This window comes from Bombus vancouverensis, chromosome 8, assembly GCF_051014615.1.
Source record: "Bombus vancouverensis nearcticus chromosome 8, iyBomVanc1_principal, whole genome shotgun sequence".
Classification (NCBI taxonomy): domain Eukaryota; kingdom Metazoa; phylum Arthropoda; class Insecta; order Hymenoptera; family Apidae; genus Bombus; species Bombus vancouverensis.
In genome coordinates, this window is record NC_134918.1 from 8964520 (window position 1) to 8983326 (window position 18807).

At 41.5% G+C, this 18807-nt stretch overlaps 2 protein-coding genes across 4 annotated transcripts in view; both read left to right on the forward strand.

Moving 5' to 3' along the window:
* Positions 1-594: 594 nt before the first annotated feature.
* LOC117162713 (transient receptor potential cation channel subfamily A member 1) lies at positions 595-6094 on the forward strand. Of its 2 annotated transcripts, none has more exons than XM_033344580.2 (9): positions 595-1474; positions 1872-2124; positions 2250-2452; positions 2544-2765; positions 2852-3180; positions 3521-3794; positions 4420-4710; positions 5478-5737; positions 5867-6094. In XM_033344580.2, the coding sequence occupies exons 1-9, from the start codon at positions 1094-1096 to the stop codon at positions 6030-6032; spliced, it is 2379 nt and encodes a 792-aa protein (XP_033200471.2). In that variant the 5' UTR covers positions 595-1093; the 3' UTR covers positions 6033-6094. The 2 variants fall into 2 exon arrangements, with proteins under 2 accessions (XP_033200471.2, XP_033200472.2); XM_033344581.2 differs by having other exon boundaries at positions 596-1474; positions 5870-6094.
* Positions 6095-9200: 3106 nt separating this feature from the next.
* Positions 9201-18807, forward strand: part of LOC117162770 (protein pangolin, isoforms A/H/I/S) — a 283283-nt gene continuing 273676 nt past the window's right edge. The window contains exons 1-2 of one of the 2 annotated variants that reach the window (XM_076620447.1): positions 9201-11000; positions 11249-11327. In XM_076620447.1, the coding sequence (XP_076476562.1) occupies positions 10851-11000; positions 11249-11327 (229 nt within the window). In that variant the 5' untranslated portion in view covers positions 9201-10850. The remainder of the gene's footprint in view (positions 11001-11248; positions 11328-18807) is intronic. The other variant, XM_076620448.1, reaches the window with a different exon arrangement.

An 18807-nucleotide genomic window follows, 5' to 3' on the forward strand; every position in this document is an offset into this window, starting at 1 on the left:
AGAAACAATAGGAATGCAATCGAACGAGATTGTTGAGGATGGAGCGGATGTATGTACGCAGAGGCTCGAGAAGAGGAATTGGGCTAAGGCCGTGGATAGCGTGGTCGATGAAATAAGAAGAGAGAGGAGTAAGTTGACGAAAGAGCGAGTTCGAGCTTGGTGAAAGATATTAACGTGCATTGAAACGGGTTTGAACGAAGTAAACAATCTTTACTCTTTTAAAGCATCGAATCCTCGTTACGAGTCATTCCGTACTTATACCTTTTACAGATTTTCTTTGTTAATCGATATTTGTCGATATCACGATCCTCTAATTTCGGTTACATTGTATTCGTAGAGGGATAGAATTATTCGAAATATTTCATTTCCAAAATTCAGCAACGTGACTCGCACTAAGCCAATACGTCGTCACTGATCGTTATAACATATAATAGAAATCATTATTTCGAACAATTTCGTAAAGAAGACATATAACGCTAAAATTTGATTGTACTTGTACATTCAGCATTTCATTAATTCATAACTTACGTACTTGATACGTATAAGAATTAATTACATCGTCATTTGACACGTTCTTTATAGGTTTTATAAACAATAGAGCTTTACAAATTCTAAGAAACTATTCTGAATTCAAGCGTTTAAAATGAAGGTAGATACAAATACTGATTGTTTTACAGAAAAAATACTGATCGAACACATTTCTAGAGAAATTCGTATCACTCAATTTTCGAAAAATCGTACCAAGAAATAAGACACGATGTATACATTTTGATACCTGCCGACACCCAAATAGTAGACACACGAGGATCTTGGCTGCTCACTTCCTCGAGCCAATATCTGCGGTGTGTCGAGAACGTAAATAAAACTGGACTACCTCTGAGTGGTTGTTATCGTCAGTTAATAACGGGACAACATATTTTTAAGCAGGCGATAAAAACACATGGGGCACGTAGATTTTATAACTGACCACATCCTCTGATTAATGCAATATATATCTATCTGCACCACTGTTAATTCGACGTTAGTGAAAAGCAAACACGCGAAATTGAAACATAGGTCATAGAACAGGGTGTATAAAAGATTGTCAACCGAAATGAATTCGTACGATGACGATCAATTAAAATTGATCACCTCTATCGAAAACGACGATATAGGAACGGCAATAGAGATCTGCACCACGAGATTCGATAAAAAATTCTTACAGCCTGTTGGAGTACTGCGCGTGACTATCGTTCAGTTGGCTGCTTGGCAAGGGAATATTGAATTATTGCAACTGTTGTATGAAAATGGAGCTGATATCAATGCCACGGACAAAATTGGCAGATGTGCGCTTTTTCACGCGGCGCATCATGGAAACTGCGAAGTGGTGAATTGGTTGTTGGAACATGGAGCTTCCACGGAAAATAGAGTCGGGGTTGATTCTTGTTACAAGAATACTCGTTCACCTTCGAACCTGTGTTTTATTGGTCAAAACGTGAGTACCGTGAATTAAATAAAATTTCATTACTGTGCTACTCATTAGCAATTTTAAAGCTTTTTCGATACATTTATCGGTAGACTGCAATGTTTATGAAATATTTTAAGAGTTTAAAAAATGTACAACATGTACAACTGTACAACAAATGTAAACAGAAATATTTCAATATCCAAAATATAATACTTGTAGTATTATATTATCTAATGAGTGAAGCAAACCTTCGCGTAGGTTCTGTTTCTTTACTTATGTTCGTGAAAATATACATTTTTATTACATATAAATATATACATATATATATATTAATATAATAATATATATATATATTACATATAAATGTATAAAATATACATTTTATATTTTATTAAATGAAAGTACTAATCGATTGGAATTTTAGTTACCTACACCAGAGTGTTGGGGAAGGACACCCATGCACCAAGCTGTGAAGAACAATCACGCTGCGGTAGTCAAGATCCTGGTGGAAGCTGGTGCTGATGTGAACGCGGAAGACGAACGTGGAATCACACCGTTGCTTCTAGCAGGGACCGCAATCGTAAAAGAAGATTTCAACGAAATTTCCAAATTTAATGACATCGTCGAGATCCTCGTAGCAGCGAAAGCTTCGACCAACGTCATCGATCCTAATACAGGTATTATATAGAGGTCGTTAATTATGAAAATTATTAAGCTGATTCAATTTCATTTATTACGTACCGTGTACTGGTCTCTTCTGTGTTGTGTTTGATCCTAATTAGTCCTTTTTATAAACTTACAGGTACTACCGTATTGCATACTGCGACCTCACTAGGAAGTTGTTCGGCGACGAAAAGGTTACTGAACGGTGGTGCGTGGCCTCTTTATCAATGCAAAGGCACAGGAAGTACTCCTCTTCATCTCGCTGCCAGCACGGGTAACCCAGAGGCGCTTTCGATCCTTCTAGAGAGCATACCTTCTTGTGATATCGACATTCGAGATAACGTGAGTCTTTGCCATATTTAACCTTCTATGTATCTGCTAAATTTAACATAATAATCACTTAATTGTGCCATTTCCTTTCTTTGATATCCAGATCAATCGAACACCATTGCATAGAGCAGCTTACCAAGGTCACCACGAGTGCGTTCGAATACTAATCGATCACGGTGGCAATTTAGGCGCAGAAACGAACACGGGAATTACTGTCATCGATGCCATATTTGCTCACATACCAACACCAGTCTTATTTCTAAACGATATTCTGTCTTCCCGCGTTAAAATGAGTTCCGTTGAAAGTTCCGTGGAAAATTCCCAGGTAATAGAAACAGCGTGATTTACTCGTTCTAAAGATGTCGTTCCTCCCTTTTACTGTTTTCTGTATTTTATTGTTTTCTGTTCAAGATCACCATTGACTTCAACGTGCTAGCGCCAAAAGGAGAGCTGCAAATGGGAGTAGTTACGTCCCTTATTGCAGCAGCCTCGAACGTGGAACAATTGACGATACTACAACATCCGCTGGTGGAAACGTTCCTCTGGTTGAAGTGGTCCAAGTTGAGAGTATTCTTCTTTAGTCTCGTCTTCGTCCACGCCCTGCTGGTCTTTTCCCTGTCTGGTTATTCCATAACGATATTGCAATACGAGACTGATTGCGGCCTGTTGCGGAGGATTCTCTCTTCCTGTTCTTGTGTCCTCTTCCTTCACAATGTCGTTCAAGTGCTGATGGTACCTAGGTTCGTCTAGAATCAAAATAAAATTAAGTTTGTCCCTTTGTCATTTCTCTTAGAATTTTAACGTGGGTGAATTTCCTATAAACATCAGATACGTACCTACACCCTTGTTCGTAAGTATCGGGACACTGGCGAGAATCAACAACAGTTAATATGATCAGGAAATCGTCAAACCTGTAAAACTTATCATTTCATTTGAAACGTAGATTCACAAGGTACCAGTACAATTTGATACAATAAAAATAATTTTCACCTTGTCCATCTTGTATATCTGTCGCGTCTTTTCATCAGCATCTTCACTTTATTTATTCTTACAATTACTCCGAAAACCTATATATTTTAGATATTATCTGAGACAGTACGAAACGTGGCTATCGTTCACCTGCGCGGCGATATCTCTGACGATTTCAATGGGTAACGCTTATAGAAGCGAGATTACAGCTTCATCAGGGGAAAAGGAATTACACGATGCTCGACAGCCCCTTCAATGGATGTTGCATTCCATCAGCCTGGCAATCCTGCTTGCCTGGATGCAAATGATGCTGTTAATCGGCCGCCTTCCAATGTGCGGATATTACGCGCTCATGTTCTCCACGGTGCTGAAGAATATTCTGAAGGTCAGTAGTAGACGTAATCAACCAACGTGCGTTTGATTCCCGGTGCGCCGTGTAATAATCGCCTGTTCCTCGCCCTATTCGCTCGTCAGGATCGATCTTGGAGAAAGGAAAAAGTAACGAGGAATCCCCCGTTGAAGGAAGAACTCCCAATTTTCCTCGTTAAAGCGCGTCGAGTCGCGGTTAAACGGGCGCGAATAAAAAGCAGCTACGTCCGACACCGCAAGAACACCGTTTTTCACCGAAGAGAGTCGTTTCAACAGGAGCAACGTTAACCCTGATTTAATGTGCCAGGGGAGGCTTTTTTTCTTGTATCTTTTTCCTTTGCTTCCTCTTTCTCCTTTTCTTTTTTCTTTTTTTTTTTTTTAATTCCGTCTGTATGGCGAAAGATCCTGCATTTAGCCGAAACGAAAGGTACAAGAGAGCGACGAGGCTCTTCCCTTCGGCGAATATCGTTAGAAATGAAAAGCCAAAGGGGGAAGAAGGAAGAAGCAAGGTTCTAAATGTCTGGTCGGTGATATGGCTCCCATCAGGACCCACTTGCCTACCCCTACTTCGCGCAGCCCTACCACCCTCTCTACTTCGCGATTATAACAACGTGCATCTGGGGCTTTTTATTTCCTTTCAGGTTCTCCTAGCGTTCGTCTGCCTGATTGTCGGATTCGCGTTCAGCTTCGCCGTTTTGTTCCACGGGAACGACCAGTTTCGCAATTCCTGGAGGGCCGTCGTGAAGACCGTGGTAATGATGATGGGTGAGTACGAGTACGGGGCTCTGTTCTCGGACGAGAAGAATGGGAGTTCCTTCCTACCAGCCACGAGCAGGGTCGTGTTCCTCGCTTTCGTCATGCTCGCTAGTATCGTCCTGATGAACCTGATGATCGGCCTCGCGGTCAATGACATCCAAGGCCTCGAGAAAGAGGTACGGTCCGTCGATACTCTTACTCACCTACCTTAGATATTCATTACGTAAACGTTTCCTTGGTATTGCGGAATGCTGGACGAATAATTCCATAGTAATATCGGAAATAGCAACGAATCACTAATACATTGACGATCGATGATTACATCTGAAAATCAAATGGGACAAATATAATAAGCTTACTTTCGTTGATTTTCTAATTTTTACGCTTCTTGACAAACTAAAGGGAAGTACTTCGATATATCGTCGTTGAAATAGAAAATAACCTGTCAGGTTCAAAGATACGTGTCTTTTGAAAATAAATCATATATTCACTGAGTATTTCTTAAATAGAATATATATAGTACCATCAATGTTATGAGTAAATTGCGGATGTTTATATAGTTGCAAGAATACGTAGAAGATGCAATTTAGAGTATATGTTATAGTATCTAGTAAATAAAATAAACTATTCAGCCTCGATTCCTTTAGTAATGCTCAAAGAGGTATGAATTTACATAAACGTCTCATACCTTTGAACTAATTTGGAAAGTGATAGAATCGTACATTTAATTCCAAAGTCCATTAAAAAGACAGTTCTACTAATATATTAGTAGTAGACAGCGCATTAAATTTTAAACTGTGCTACCAAGGGAGGAAAATATAGGTCATCATGATCTTTCCCTGTAGTCTTCGTTTCTAATTGAATATCCAATTTAATTAGAAGTTAATTAAATTAATTAAAGCGTGCGACTACCCGTATAAGAATGAATATTGCGTGAATTCAGGGACACATTCGCCAATTGCTGAAGCAGGCCGAGTTTGTGGCTCATTTAGAAAGACTAGTGCTGACATCACATCGAATCTTTCGCCGCAATTGGCTACATCCTCGGTTAGCCAGGCTGCTAGACTCGAGGCGAGGCATTCCCACAAAAATTACGTTCTGTTATCACGAACGTTATTTCCATGAATCATCCCTCGGCGTGCCAGCGAGGCTGAGGGAGGCGTTGTTTCTGCTCGCCTTGGGAAACTCGCGCGACACCGAAAGGTGAGCAACTTGTCGTGCGACGAACGAGTAAAAGTTCGCTCGATCACCATCATTTTACGCTTTAATTAATAATTTCATCCATAACGACCCAAAGTTGCGGCTGGCTTAAAGAAAACGCTGTTTTCCCAGCAGGCGTGAAAATAACAACGGGGACGATAACGTGGAATTAAAAGCGCTGTTGGAGGAAGTGTTGTTGCAATTAAGGGTACCTTATTATCCGTCCGCTATGAGAAAGTTTTCAGTACCTTATAATGCACGAACTCAAACGGGACAGAGGAAGATTGCTAACCAGTGAAGAAATATATATGTATACCTTTTTCTTATGTTTTTATTAAAATATCGACGAACTCTATGATATATATATATATATTTATTTATTACGTATCCTATGGAAATATCTTTAATTTATGATGATTTTGCTTAATTGCAAAAAAATATTTACAAGATGAATATTACGTGAAAACTTAGCCAGATTTAATCAAATAATAGGTAGAAGTATGGCGTATAACCTCTATTGGAACTTTGAAATCACTAGAAAAAAAGAGAGGTATTAATTACGTTTCTACTTATGTCTAAATATGTAACACTCAGTGAGAGGTTTTGTTATTTTTTATCTTTATCTGACTGTTATTCGCATACCTTTAATTATTGAGTGATAGCAGCCGGATTAAGATATTGCAAAAATCTGTGTGTGATAATTACAATAATTGTGCTGTGTTGAAAAATAACAAAAAAAAAGTACCTCGTCGATGGCTTGAGTTATATCAGTTTAGCTCTGAATTACAGATACGCATTGCTAAAGGTCGGTATAGTAGAGGAATAGTGTTATCGACGTAACCTAGCGAAGATTTCATTAGATATTGATCTGAGCATAGATGTCTCTGCGATACTATTTTAGATTTTCAAAGTTGTAACGTACGAAAGTGTCATGGCACGTTGATCGTTTCTTAGCAGGATCATCGAATGTTGTAAGTTGTAGGTAAGCATGTTTATTAAATTTATACCTTAAAATATGTAACATATTTCAAATAGCGGTCTTTTAGTTATTGTATAATTCAAGATGTTTTGTTATCTATTCAATCTTTATCGTATTTGCTTCAATTTTCGTGCTATCCTCAATAATTCTCAAGTTACTACAGTCACGAATAATTTTACGAACAACAAACGCAATTTATGCAATTACATTTTACAAATAATTACATTTATGATAGCATGCAGATTCCTCATTATATTTCAATTGAAACGATAATTAAATAGGATTTTAATGAATGTATGTTTGATACCATACCTGTCACCCTCATCAGTAATCCAACGTATATGGTAATGCGATAAATTTATCGTTGTATATATTTTTCAAATACAATTCATTATTTCGACGAGAATATTGATAAATTGCTTTCAAAACGTTACAGATCACGCCGACAGATATGTAGTACTTACAACATTGTCAACCAACCAATCAAATACTTGTACGATCGCTGTGCTACCAAAATTGGCGGGAAATGCAGGAAACAATGGCTTTCAAAGAAAGGTTGTAATTTCTTCGTATCGAGGAATATTCTGGATATTCGAAATTTAGTAAGTCTTCTTTCCTTCCCCTTTTCTTCAATGTCGCTTTTTTCCATTTTTCTACCTTTTTCCTCTAAATTAGTTCATAACTTTCCAAGAATGTATGGCACGGAACGTGATTCATGCGATATACCTGAAAGTACCGAAGAGTTTCGTGCAGGCAAGATAATTGCAATTTATCGATAAGATTTATGTAGCCGGCAGAAAATTTACAAAAACGTTAATCCAGGCACACGTGAACGCGAGTCGTGTTGGTTGTCCCAGGAATAATTAACGCGAAGGTTTCTTAACAAAGGTACGTGCAGTGATTCTGACATTTGAGGTTATTAATACGGGTATAATGTTTGCGTGCAAATAATGAAGTACGATCGAACGAACGCGTTATTTCAACGGAATATAATGTGTTGTATTGTTCGTACAGGTGATTAAACCGAGGACACGTCATTCAATCTGTCTGAAATTTATCTCGCTTATTTCGATATAAGGCGAATGCCAGCGAATCGTACGCAAACGATCACACGCACTCATGTGACTCGTTCTCTTTGTCATTCCTAGAGATGATACGAAAATCAGCTTTGTTAGCGGCTAATAAGGGGACCCGTGTATTCGTTCAGATTTTAATTAAATACGGAAATCGGATAGGACAGTGGCCAGCGCATACATTACCATAAATTGTCGTTCACCCGCGGCTGTAAAGAAATCAAACGTGCACCTGCCTTAACGGTTGTAACAGAACTGGACGTATTTCGCGACTGCTTTGACGCCACACTTTTATTTTCACGAAAAACGACATTACGCGTGGAATCGTTTCTTGAAATTCCACGCTCGCCTCGAAAGAGAAAGAAAGGAGAAAGAGGCGTCACCGAACAGAATAAAAAGATTACTTTAACAGGACGCATAATTTATAGGGTTGACTTTGAAACGCGCAACCGGGATCGGAGAAAAATTCACAAACGAGTTTCCCCGACCGGAGGAAAGATTTCTAGGTAGAACGAATAACATAGGAGAATTTGCACCTCGCGTAAAGTCATTCACCATCGACAGTATCGGAAACTCGCTTATGTTCGTCTTCAATTATAATAAATTACGGTTTTCAAAGTTGGTAGTACTGGCTCATGCGACATATCAATGTGCGTTTCTTTTTCTTCCAGATTAATTAAGCAACAAGAAATTCTTCGTAGATACGATCGGAATTCGTGTTTACATAGTCGATAATAAAACCTTAATAATTAAATAGAAGAGGAAACCAACGGATCGTATGTCCATTAAAAAACAACGGCAAACTACCCGTCGGTGAAAAGAAGTGGCATAGTACGAATAGGAGAAAAAAGCTCGACGATAAATCGGACGGCCGTAAGTGGAACTTAATAGAAGATAAACGTTTTGCTTATTGTTTGTTAGAATATAAGTCTTTGCGTGTGGTAGGTGGGGAGATAGGAGGATCGTAGCTGGTCCTCTCGCACGACGAAAACGGCACGCAGGAGTTACGGTAGCGGTGGTGGCGGTGGTGGCACTGGCGGTGGGAGCAGCAGCAGCAGCGGTGGTGGTGGCGGTGGCAGCAACAGCCGTGGCGGCGGTGGTGGCGGTGGCGGTGGCGGCGGTGGCGGTGGCGGTGGCTGTGGCGGTGACGGTGGCGGTGACGGTGGCGGTGGCGGTGGCGGTGGCGGTGACGGTGGCGGTGGCGGTGGCGGTGGCGGTGGCGGTGGCGGTAGCAGCGACGATGGTGGCGGCGGCAACGATAGCTACGGCGACGACGACGACGATCACGAAGACGACGATCACGAAGACGACGACGACCACGACGAAGACGGTACTAGGAGTTCGGGTAAATTCGGGTGAGTTCGGGTGGAGTCGGTTCGCCGCCTTGCCTGCCATGACTGGCCGGTCGTGGCCTCGCGGGGGGTGAGGGTGGGGGTGAGATGGCGCGTCGGTGAGGGAAGCCGCGGCGGTGAATCCGGCGTCGTGATTGGTCGTCGCGTGGGAGAGCCGCCCGCCCGAGCTCACTGTGACCGGCAGTCGGCACCGAGCATCCAGGCAGAGCACATCGAGCCATCGGAGTCGGGGCGAGATACGCAAACACGCACCTCGGGACCTAACCACGGGCACGATGGCCGTCCGGCGCGTGCACCGTCAACAACAACAGCAAGAACAGCAGCAACGTCGTCACCGTCGTCGTGGTGCCGTACTCGTCGTCGCGCGTGTTCTTCGTACTTACCTGCATACGGAATCGAAGCAAGAGCAGCAGCAGGATCGCGCGCTCGCTAAAGCATCGTGGCCACCATCGTGCGGATACGTGGCGCGCGGACTATGCGCCTGGTGCACGCAATAAACGAAAGAAAAAGAGAGGAAAAACCTACAACACGTATACGCACACGACGACAACGCACGGAAAGTTGCTGGCAGCGCGCGCGCTAAATACGACACACACCACGGGGTCCAGGGACCACTCTACACACGACTCAACCTACATCACACACGTTCCATCGTTACCTCTTCCTTGTCCCCTCGTTTCCACCGGCCGTGTGTATATCGCACCTCCTTCTCTCCTCCCTTGTGTGCGCCGGCCTTCCCACGCGGTCCTCGTATCTTCGCCGAGATTACGTTTCGGTTAATACGCGAGTAAACGCGCGTCGGCCGTTAAACCTTCGGCTCGTTGCCGGCCCGCGTTTGTCGTTCACGGTGATATACATCTCTTTCTCTCTCTCTTTTGCGTGTCTCGTCGATGATCATCGGTGATATTCGTTTCATCGAGATTACTACCGTATCCTCGCGTCTTTGTGTTTTGACTGGTGGTGCGTTTTTAGTCGTGTTCCGATCTCGTCTCACGGCGGCGTTCTTTTTTTTATACTTACGGTGCTACGTTCTCGTTTTGTGCCCCTCACGTCGAAGGGGAAAAAAGGAAAGCAAAAATCAAGCAAAAGAAAAGAAAAGTGTGCGTTCAAATATATAGAAGCCTAACCTCCTCCGTCGACGACGGTGGCGACGGTGGTGGAGGCTAAGGTGACGGTGACGGTGAACCGTTCTCTGTGTGCTCTGTGCTGTCGTCCTTGCGTCATTCGTATCGTATTGTTCGTTGTTGTGCGGCACTAGTGACACAGAGAAGTACCGAAGGGAGGAAGTGTCTGTCGCGTCGGTGGCGTTCTTTCGCCGCGTAGTCTCGTGCGCGCGTGACAGAGGAGCACGCAGTCCGTGATAGAAAGAGAGGCAGCGCAGCGCCGTTCCGACGGATTGTAGCAGCCTTGTTGAGAAGAGAGAAGAATCTGCCTGTCGCTGTGCGTCGTCTTCTCCTCTCTCGGACCACCGTCTTCTCGTCGAGTTTTGTTTCCGCTTGTTGTTCGCTCGTCGCTTAGTGTGCTATTCTGAACGTCGTGTGTTGAACGATTCGCAGCCGGCACGTCGAGGACCGGCTTTCGAAATTCCCGCGTCGGCCGTATCGGCTGCCTAACCTCTCCTTGGTCCGCTACTCGAGGCGGACACACCTCTTGTGTTAAGTCGCCGAACGACGAAGACAGGAAAGACGGTGGCCGTCGCTCGGCCAGCAATAATGCCGCACGTGAGCAGCAGCGGCGGCGGCGACGATCTCGGCAGCGAAGACGAGGTCAAGGTCTTCAAGGATGAGGGCGAGGACGAGAAGAGGTCCTCCGAGAACCTCACGGAGGAGAAAAGTTCCCTCATCGACCTCACGGAGTCTGAGGTGCGTGTCGATGAGATTCAAAAATTCTCCCTCTTTTTTTCTTCTACTTTATCGTACAACAGATATCGTGTTGTCGTTACGATAGAGTTTTACCTGTGCATAACACAACGTGTCATTCTTCCCTCCCCCCCCCTCTCTCTCTCTCTTTCCGTTTGATCGTCGTGTGCAACGTATCTTCTTCTTTGATCCACCCACTCGATCGTGACAGCATAAGGACGTCGCCATTAAGTGCATGCGTGTGTTTACAGGAAAAGGGCTCGCTCGCCGGTGGAAGTTACGCGACGACGGGCAAGACGTCAGCGAGATCCGACCTCAGCCCCGTTTTCGGTGAGTCTTATTTATTATATCTTACTTTCTTGTTGTCTACGCTAAGGAACTACGACGATCATCTTCCCCTTCCGTTACAATTGTCTCGCGCTAGTATCAGATAAATATTCAGCGATACGAGATACCGGATCGTGATACAAGAACGCTATGATAACTTTTTAAATCGTATCGTGACTAAGCGTTTTCCGTGTAACATTTAACGAGCGAAGTTTAGGCTAAACGCAGCTACTCGTTGTTAGAGAAGTAGGAGATTACAAATCGTAGATGTCACGGTGAGAGAAAAGTGTAAAGAATATACGCACTGACTTTTAGTCGCGATTTGATCGAGTCGTCAAATCGGTTAAGAAAATTTAGTCAATGTGAAACAGAGACAGAAGTTGGCAAATATAAAGTGACTATTATTTCTAATAAATCTATATATTCTGTTTCTACTAACAAACGTTTAAATCTCATTGTAAATGCTGTAATTTACTTTAAATTAGTATATGCATACGTTGAACTGTAAATGAATGAAATTTACTGGATGAATACATTCGCTATATTATATACATACACATAACGCCGTACAATTTAACATGTAATTTAATCTATCAAATCGTTGCGTACACATGTTGCATGTACAAAAATGGAGAATTGTCACGAAGTCACGAAGAACGAATTAGAAACAAAGGAAGATTGATCGACAATACGACACGGTCGAATGTCGTCGGACGTTATTCGTCCCGTCGGACGTTTATCGCGCCCAGTTTCACTCGCCTATGAAATCTGATAACGCGTTATGATATTTTATGCGTGTCGCAGGGGCAGGGCCCTGATTCATATAAATTAACGTCATTGTAGGTGGTTATCTTACGATCTGGTAACGTAATCTACTTGTGGCAAATCGCTTTTACGTCCTAATGATAATTTAGACGCCTTTAGTCTGGTCCCGCCGCCGTAACAGACGGCTGAAATTGTCGGAAAAGCATTCTTGCCGCGCCGTTTCTCTAAACTCTAGCTAGGCGATTAACAATCTAGTCGTGTTCCGATCGTTGAACGAGATTAACGAGCCTGCTACGTATTATCGTTTATTGTAGACTAAAAACGAAAACGCGCGTGTATTTCTCATTTCCGTTTTGGCGCGCTCCCAGCGGAAACAACGCGCACGCACGCATCATCTGCACGCGTTCGACGCGAGAAATTTCGCGACACCCAAACTCTGACGGGATTTTTCAATAAACAGCGAAGATCCGTACAAAGACATAAGCGTTGAAGTTTCATAAATTTTATTTCGATTATCGTTCATTGTCACGAATGGTAATAATAACAGAGAGATATATAAAAAATCAAACTCGACGAATACGGTCTTGCAAATATAAAAAATAATAAACATTTTGGAAGTGTTGGAGAGATTAATAATACTTTGTCCATAATTTATACTCTTTCAAAGCAGCATTAATTTCTCCTGATATACGTACACTTAGCATCGCTTTACACTTCGACAGTAATCTGAAAATATTTGGTACATAAAAGAGGAAGAGCGCAGCGTTAAGAAAAGAATTCAGCCGACAGATTAAACGGACGTGACTTTATCCATAAAGAGAATAAAATATGTCGTTTCTTGGATGGATGTTCCGAATTACATACATGACACGTGCGTCGAAACGCATGAATGAATCTCGCGAGTCGGTTTCTCAAGTTTCTTTATCTGTCGATGTATCCTAACCTTGCGCGTCGTTCTTTCATTCATAGTTTTTATGGCAGAGAGTTGCGTTGCGTTTACGAACTCGCTCTTGTACCTAGCGAATTACCGAAACGTAAGAGTTTCGTGTGATAACGTGCGGTTTTTTTTGTCGGAGGTCGATCGTTTCCGAGAAAGAGTAACTCGATCCCGCGGTTCTGTTGCTGTTTTTACAAGGGCATACGATACTGTTTTCTTTCCGCTGCTTTCGAGTAAGATGACGTTCGGGTTCGCGGAAACGGCAATAAACATCGTATGCTCTCGCTTCGTATCGCGCACTGAAAATTTCGAAGCCATTTATCGACCAATTTCAGACACAGCGCTCTCTTTTGTTCCCCTTTGGTTTGAAACTCTCGGGAGAAACGTTCCAACACGTTTGAAACTTTGTCGTCCCTCGATCCTCTTCTTCGTAATTTTCGCTCGTCCCGAATAACTATCGAAACTCTCGGTGGGTTTAGTTTTGATACACTGTCTATGATTTGTAGAAATTTGCTTCTCTAGAAATTCGGAATCGAAATTCTTATTTTATCTCTTGACTGTTACGATTCTATAGCTGTGTATAATATTTTAAGGAAGAATAAATGAAGGAAATTTTCACAAGTTGGAAACAAAGGATGTTAGCCGCAATTTATGCGCATTTCAAGCTTTAAAGCTACTAGAATAGCAAATATTAATACGATTAAATTGAACTGCAAATAAATACTTCAGATCTTGAAACCTCGTGTAATTGTTGACATTTCCTATCGGTGGATACTATCACGACGACTATAGCTACGATAAATAAATCGAAATGTACATAAAATTCTTCACATGCCCTCATAGTGAAACCTTTCATCTTCTACAATTCTATGTAACCATAATGTACACCTTCCCTTAGTCAAAATGCCCTATGTGGCATCGTTTAATTTTTCACGGTATGTTGAAACATTTGAAGTTTCACCTGTTTTTTACATTATAAGTAATATCATATGATACGGATTGTTAGGAAATAATAATGAAATATTTTTAATTCAACGAGTGAAGGAAAAAGAAGAAAAAAACAATCTACTAAACAATCTTTTAACCATATAGAGTAGATAATTTTTTAATATTTTACTTTTTGATGTTTCTTTTATTATCACGTATAATATTCTCCACTCTTTGTTGTTCGAATTTCGCGTTACATCACACGGCCAGAGGGAAGAGTAATCGCAAGAACAGAAAGTAATCGGCAGGCGAACACGAGGGGTGAAGGGTGGGGCCGGAGGATGAGCGAAATCGAATTGGCGTTGGTTAAAAGCGAAAAGGGTTTTCGGCGAGAAACCGCGGGCAAAGTTAATCCCAATTTGCCGGGGGAAATTGACCGAAGTTTACGGAACGCTATTATTCTCGCGACAGGTTTGAAACAAATTGTAACTCGTTAGCGCAACGGGTATATACAATGAAACGCGCCGGAATCTCTCTCTCTCTCTCTCTCTCTTCTCTCATAGACACACACACATCCTCTCTCTCTCTCTCTTTCCTGGTACTGTCCTCCCCCTGGCTGGACTTTGTCACTGACAAATCGATGTCGTGTGATGCCGTACACGCTGTCACCGTGTTGCCAAAACACTTTAACGAGTTACTGTGATTCCGACGACTTACCTCTAATATCCAACCTAGGCACCTAGAGTGTGCGATCAAAGGATTTAGTAGAAGCGCGTCGTTGAATATTTAAAATTTTTCTTTTTCTAATATTTCTGCTTTTGGAGAGGGCGTCGTGTTCTTTCGATAGTTACGAAATCATGACTATCAAAATTCAAATCGTTCGTACAAGGAAAAGATAGAATTTTCATCTCGTTTAAAATTATGTCGAGTTTTTTTTCATTTGTCGTTGCCATTTCATAGTTATTAAATGACGCTGCTAAAATCCAAGTCGTAAGTACAAATTCAATTTTCGTAAGTACGTCTTCAAGTACAATTTTCGTTCTCTTATAAACTCGATCACTCGACAAATCAAGTTGATTACAAATGATTAGAAGAAATAGTTTTTTCTTTTCCGTCGATTGAATTTGCTCGGGGAGACGTTCGAGGTTTCAGATAATCTTGACGCGATAAGAGGTAATCGAAGGAGACTGCGATTATATTGATCGCGGCTTTATCGATGGTCACTTGTCACTTTAAGACGAGTTATCGTAGATCTTGTTAATCGTTTGTTTGTTATACGCCAGGCGAATGCAGTTGTACCGAAGAAAGATAATTTATTGTGGCGGCGGTTTGAACTGCCCCGATGTATCGACGTGGCGATAGTTTTCGCGAAAATTACTCGCTGTCAAATCGGATATTGCTTTGAAAAGAAAAAGAGATATTGTGCCTCTCCTCGTAGAACGTAATAATATTTTAATCGCGTGCTGATTTACACGCCGCGGTTGCCCTACCGAGTAATAAAGTCTAATTACTTGGAACGGTGTATAAATTGTTGCAATAAAAGCACAGATTGAATTTATCGCTCGATGAAATACGTGATACATCAAACGTTAAGCAAATACGTCTTTTCCGATCGTTAAGTAGAGGTTACACGGGCTTTTTCTTCCTTAACGTTCGAACCTATATATTTCACATTCTTAAAAAGATAACCCTAATTGTTTTAAACCTCGTGTACTTGTTGTCGCCATAAAAACTATACCTGTTTATTTTCCCCTTAACAAAGTGGTCGAAGATCCATGCACGGACAAAGAGAGAAAATGAGAGTTGGTCGCGTACGAGTGTAAACGAATCCGTGGAGTGTTAAATTATTGTAATTTATCTTGTCTGAACGGTAGCGACGCGCGGCGAGCCTTGTGGCACGACACGAAAATCACTTTCTGTGACGTACAATTACGTGCAAATAACGCGGCCGGATCAGAATTCGTTGCACCCGCGATGGACGGACGTGGAACGTAGGGGGGAACGTGCAAAATATTACGTCGGGATCCGTCGTAATCGCTTAAGTGGTTAATTATGGTGCTTCGAGGAAGGCTAGAGGAGGCCGAGGTGGGATTAATCTTGGCATCAATTACTTCACTCTGGACCCCTTCCTTCTTTCGTGTTCTCGTTCCTTTTTACTCCTTTATTTTCCCTTTCTCCTTTTCATTTTTGCTTTCTTTTCTTACGCTCACTGAAACTAGTTTTCCTACAGGATGTTCACGCTACTGAATGGTGCGTGATGCGTCAGATATTTTTTCCCCATTCATTAAACGTCGTTGTACACTCGTACGATCTTTCCTCCGCCGAAGGTCTGCGAGTATTTTTGTACGCTCGTTAAGACGCGTTTTACTCTACAAAGGATCGGCCGTTGAACTTGTCTTGGTTTATATCAAAGGATATTTCTCGAAATATGCACCACTCGTGTCTCGTTTCTTCCATTGAATTTACTTAGGTTTGTGTAACGAGGACTACAACCTGTTTAAAATTTTTTCCTCGTTATTCCACTCCTTTCTTTCGTTTTTCTCTTTTAACGAAGAACAATTGGAAGGTCCAAATTTTTGGCTATAATTTGGTAAGGTCGCGTGAGCCAGGCTCGAGGTACACTAACGATGTGTATCAGTATAATAGCAGTAAACGTAAGGAAGAATGTTGTGCTCTTTCTTCTCCCATCCTCTTTCGTTTCGCGCTATTCTTCGTCTTTCTCATTCTCGACGCGTCGCCGGTGCGTGCTACCGATCCTCCGCTAATTTCGAAATGCACGAACGCGTTTAAAATTGCGTCTTTCGGCGGTGTGCGGATCGACGCGATAACTATGACTTGAAAATTATTATACACAAATAAAAATACCACAAAACCGGCACGATACACAGGTTACACGGAATTTTAATGCAAACATCTCAATATCAATACGAAGATTGGCTGCTTTTCGGTAGTAGGATTCTCCGAGGCTTTTTATTATTCTCTCTCCGCCTCTTCTTCTTTTTCATCCTCCTTTGAAATTAAAATTACAAATCGACGTTTCTACGCAACAGGCAGTGTCTACTTTAATATATACACGGATATTTTATCAGCATTATTTCTGCCGAATTTTATGCCATTCTTTAATTACATTTCACATAACGGGTTTGTGTCGTATAACAACGTGATCGACACAACGCGAAACGTTGCATTTTTAATTCATTTCTGCCAGCGGAATTTTTAAATGCTTTATTTTATTTCTTGCTCGCAGTTATTTCAATGTAAATGCTCGAAATTTCCTATGAAAAATTTCATTTCGCTTGCATTGTTTGTACACTACCGACCAAAAGTTTGCTATCGCTTTTAATTCCATCACTCATTCGAAATCAGCATTAAGAATATCAGAGTAAAAATCCTTCTATTATAATGCATTCATACTAAACATTTTTCCAAGTTTTGCGGACTCGTTTTTATAAACTTTCGACTGACGGTGCAAATTACTAGAACTACCAGAGTAGTAAAATAATAGCAAGACAATTAATTCGTAATATTCGTAATATGTAATAGTGATTTAGAAATCTAAACGTTGAAGCTTTCTTTTGAAATTAATACAAATTACATATAATTTTAAAGATTATAAAAATTCTTTCGACCGAGCGTTCCATGTGAACGATTTTAATAGAGTCACGTGTACAAAATATAGATATTGGGTTGGTAACTAAGTGATTGCGGGATTTGTCATTAGGTGATATTGACAAAATCCGCAATCACTTAGTTGCCAATCCAGTAGTATCGTCTTTGATGTTGAAACAATGTTCAATCAACGGCTTCCTCGTTCGAGATCTCTGCTTTGAGAATCATCCTGTATACGACTTTCATCAACTCGTTGCAGCTTTCTCAGATTCGCGTGTCTGTTGCATGCGCGGGACATTGACTTGACAAATCTTCCGGGCGTTATCTCGACTAGCGATTACGCAGATTCGTCGGATTGCTTGGCTCGTTGCTCGTTGCTCGTTCGGTGCAACAGCCTAACTACCGCTAATTATCAGGCACGGCTCGTTGGGCATAACAATGACTAAGTATATTTATACGGTGTATTATCGCGCGACGTGACGCACCGCGCCGCGCGGGCTGTCGTCGAAATCGGACGGTTATCGTGGGAGAAAATCGTCATCGGGCTTGTCCAAGAGTTACGAAAGAGCGTCGAGCGAGAGGAAATTCCGCGAGTCGCGTTATCTGCATCGACGTTGCGACTAAAAATAAATATTGGAGCGTTGCACGAACCGTTGTCAAATATCCGGTGCCTCACATTATTCCGATTCTGAATTTCTTAAATTTACATGTTCAGAAAATTTCTAGTACGTATATCGTGAAATAAAAGTTTGGATCGTAGTAAAGGAAACTGTTCAGTTGTAATCTTGGTAAGATGAGATTAGAAAATCGTGATTTAATCAGTTAAACAACTTTGCATAATAATTCATGAGTTAAGAATATTAATGAACTGACGCTCTATGCCTATAGGTTTTATTAGACGTTTACGTAAATTCGTATGTTTATGAAGGTGATTAAATAAATGAAGCATAATATACGTTCATATCGCAGTAACAAATGCACGTTCTCGACAATTAGATTTTGCGTTACATAGTTCACACAGTCGACTACTTTCGTGTAAGAATAATATTTACTTTAGCAAGATAGCGTAAAGCTTTATACGATGCGTGCGTAGAACATTATCTCTCGTTCTTCGCCGCCTTATTGCTGAACTCTGATAGAAGGCGTAGCCTGATTGTTCACGCTACGCTACATGCAGATAAATGGCAATGACTTTTAACCACGTTACTGCTTTCCTATACTCTAGTCTAACACACTGTATACTCC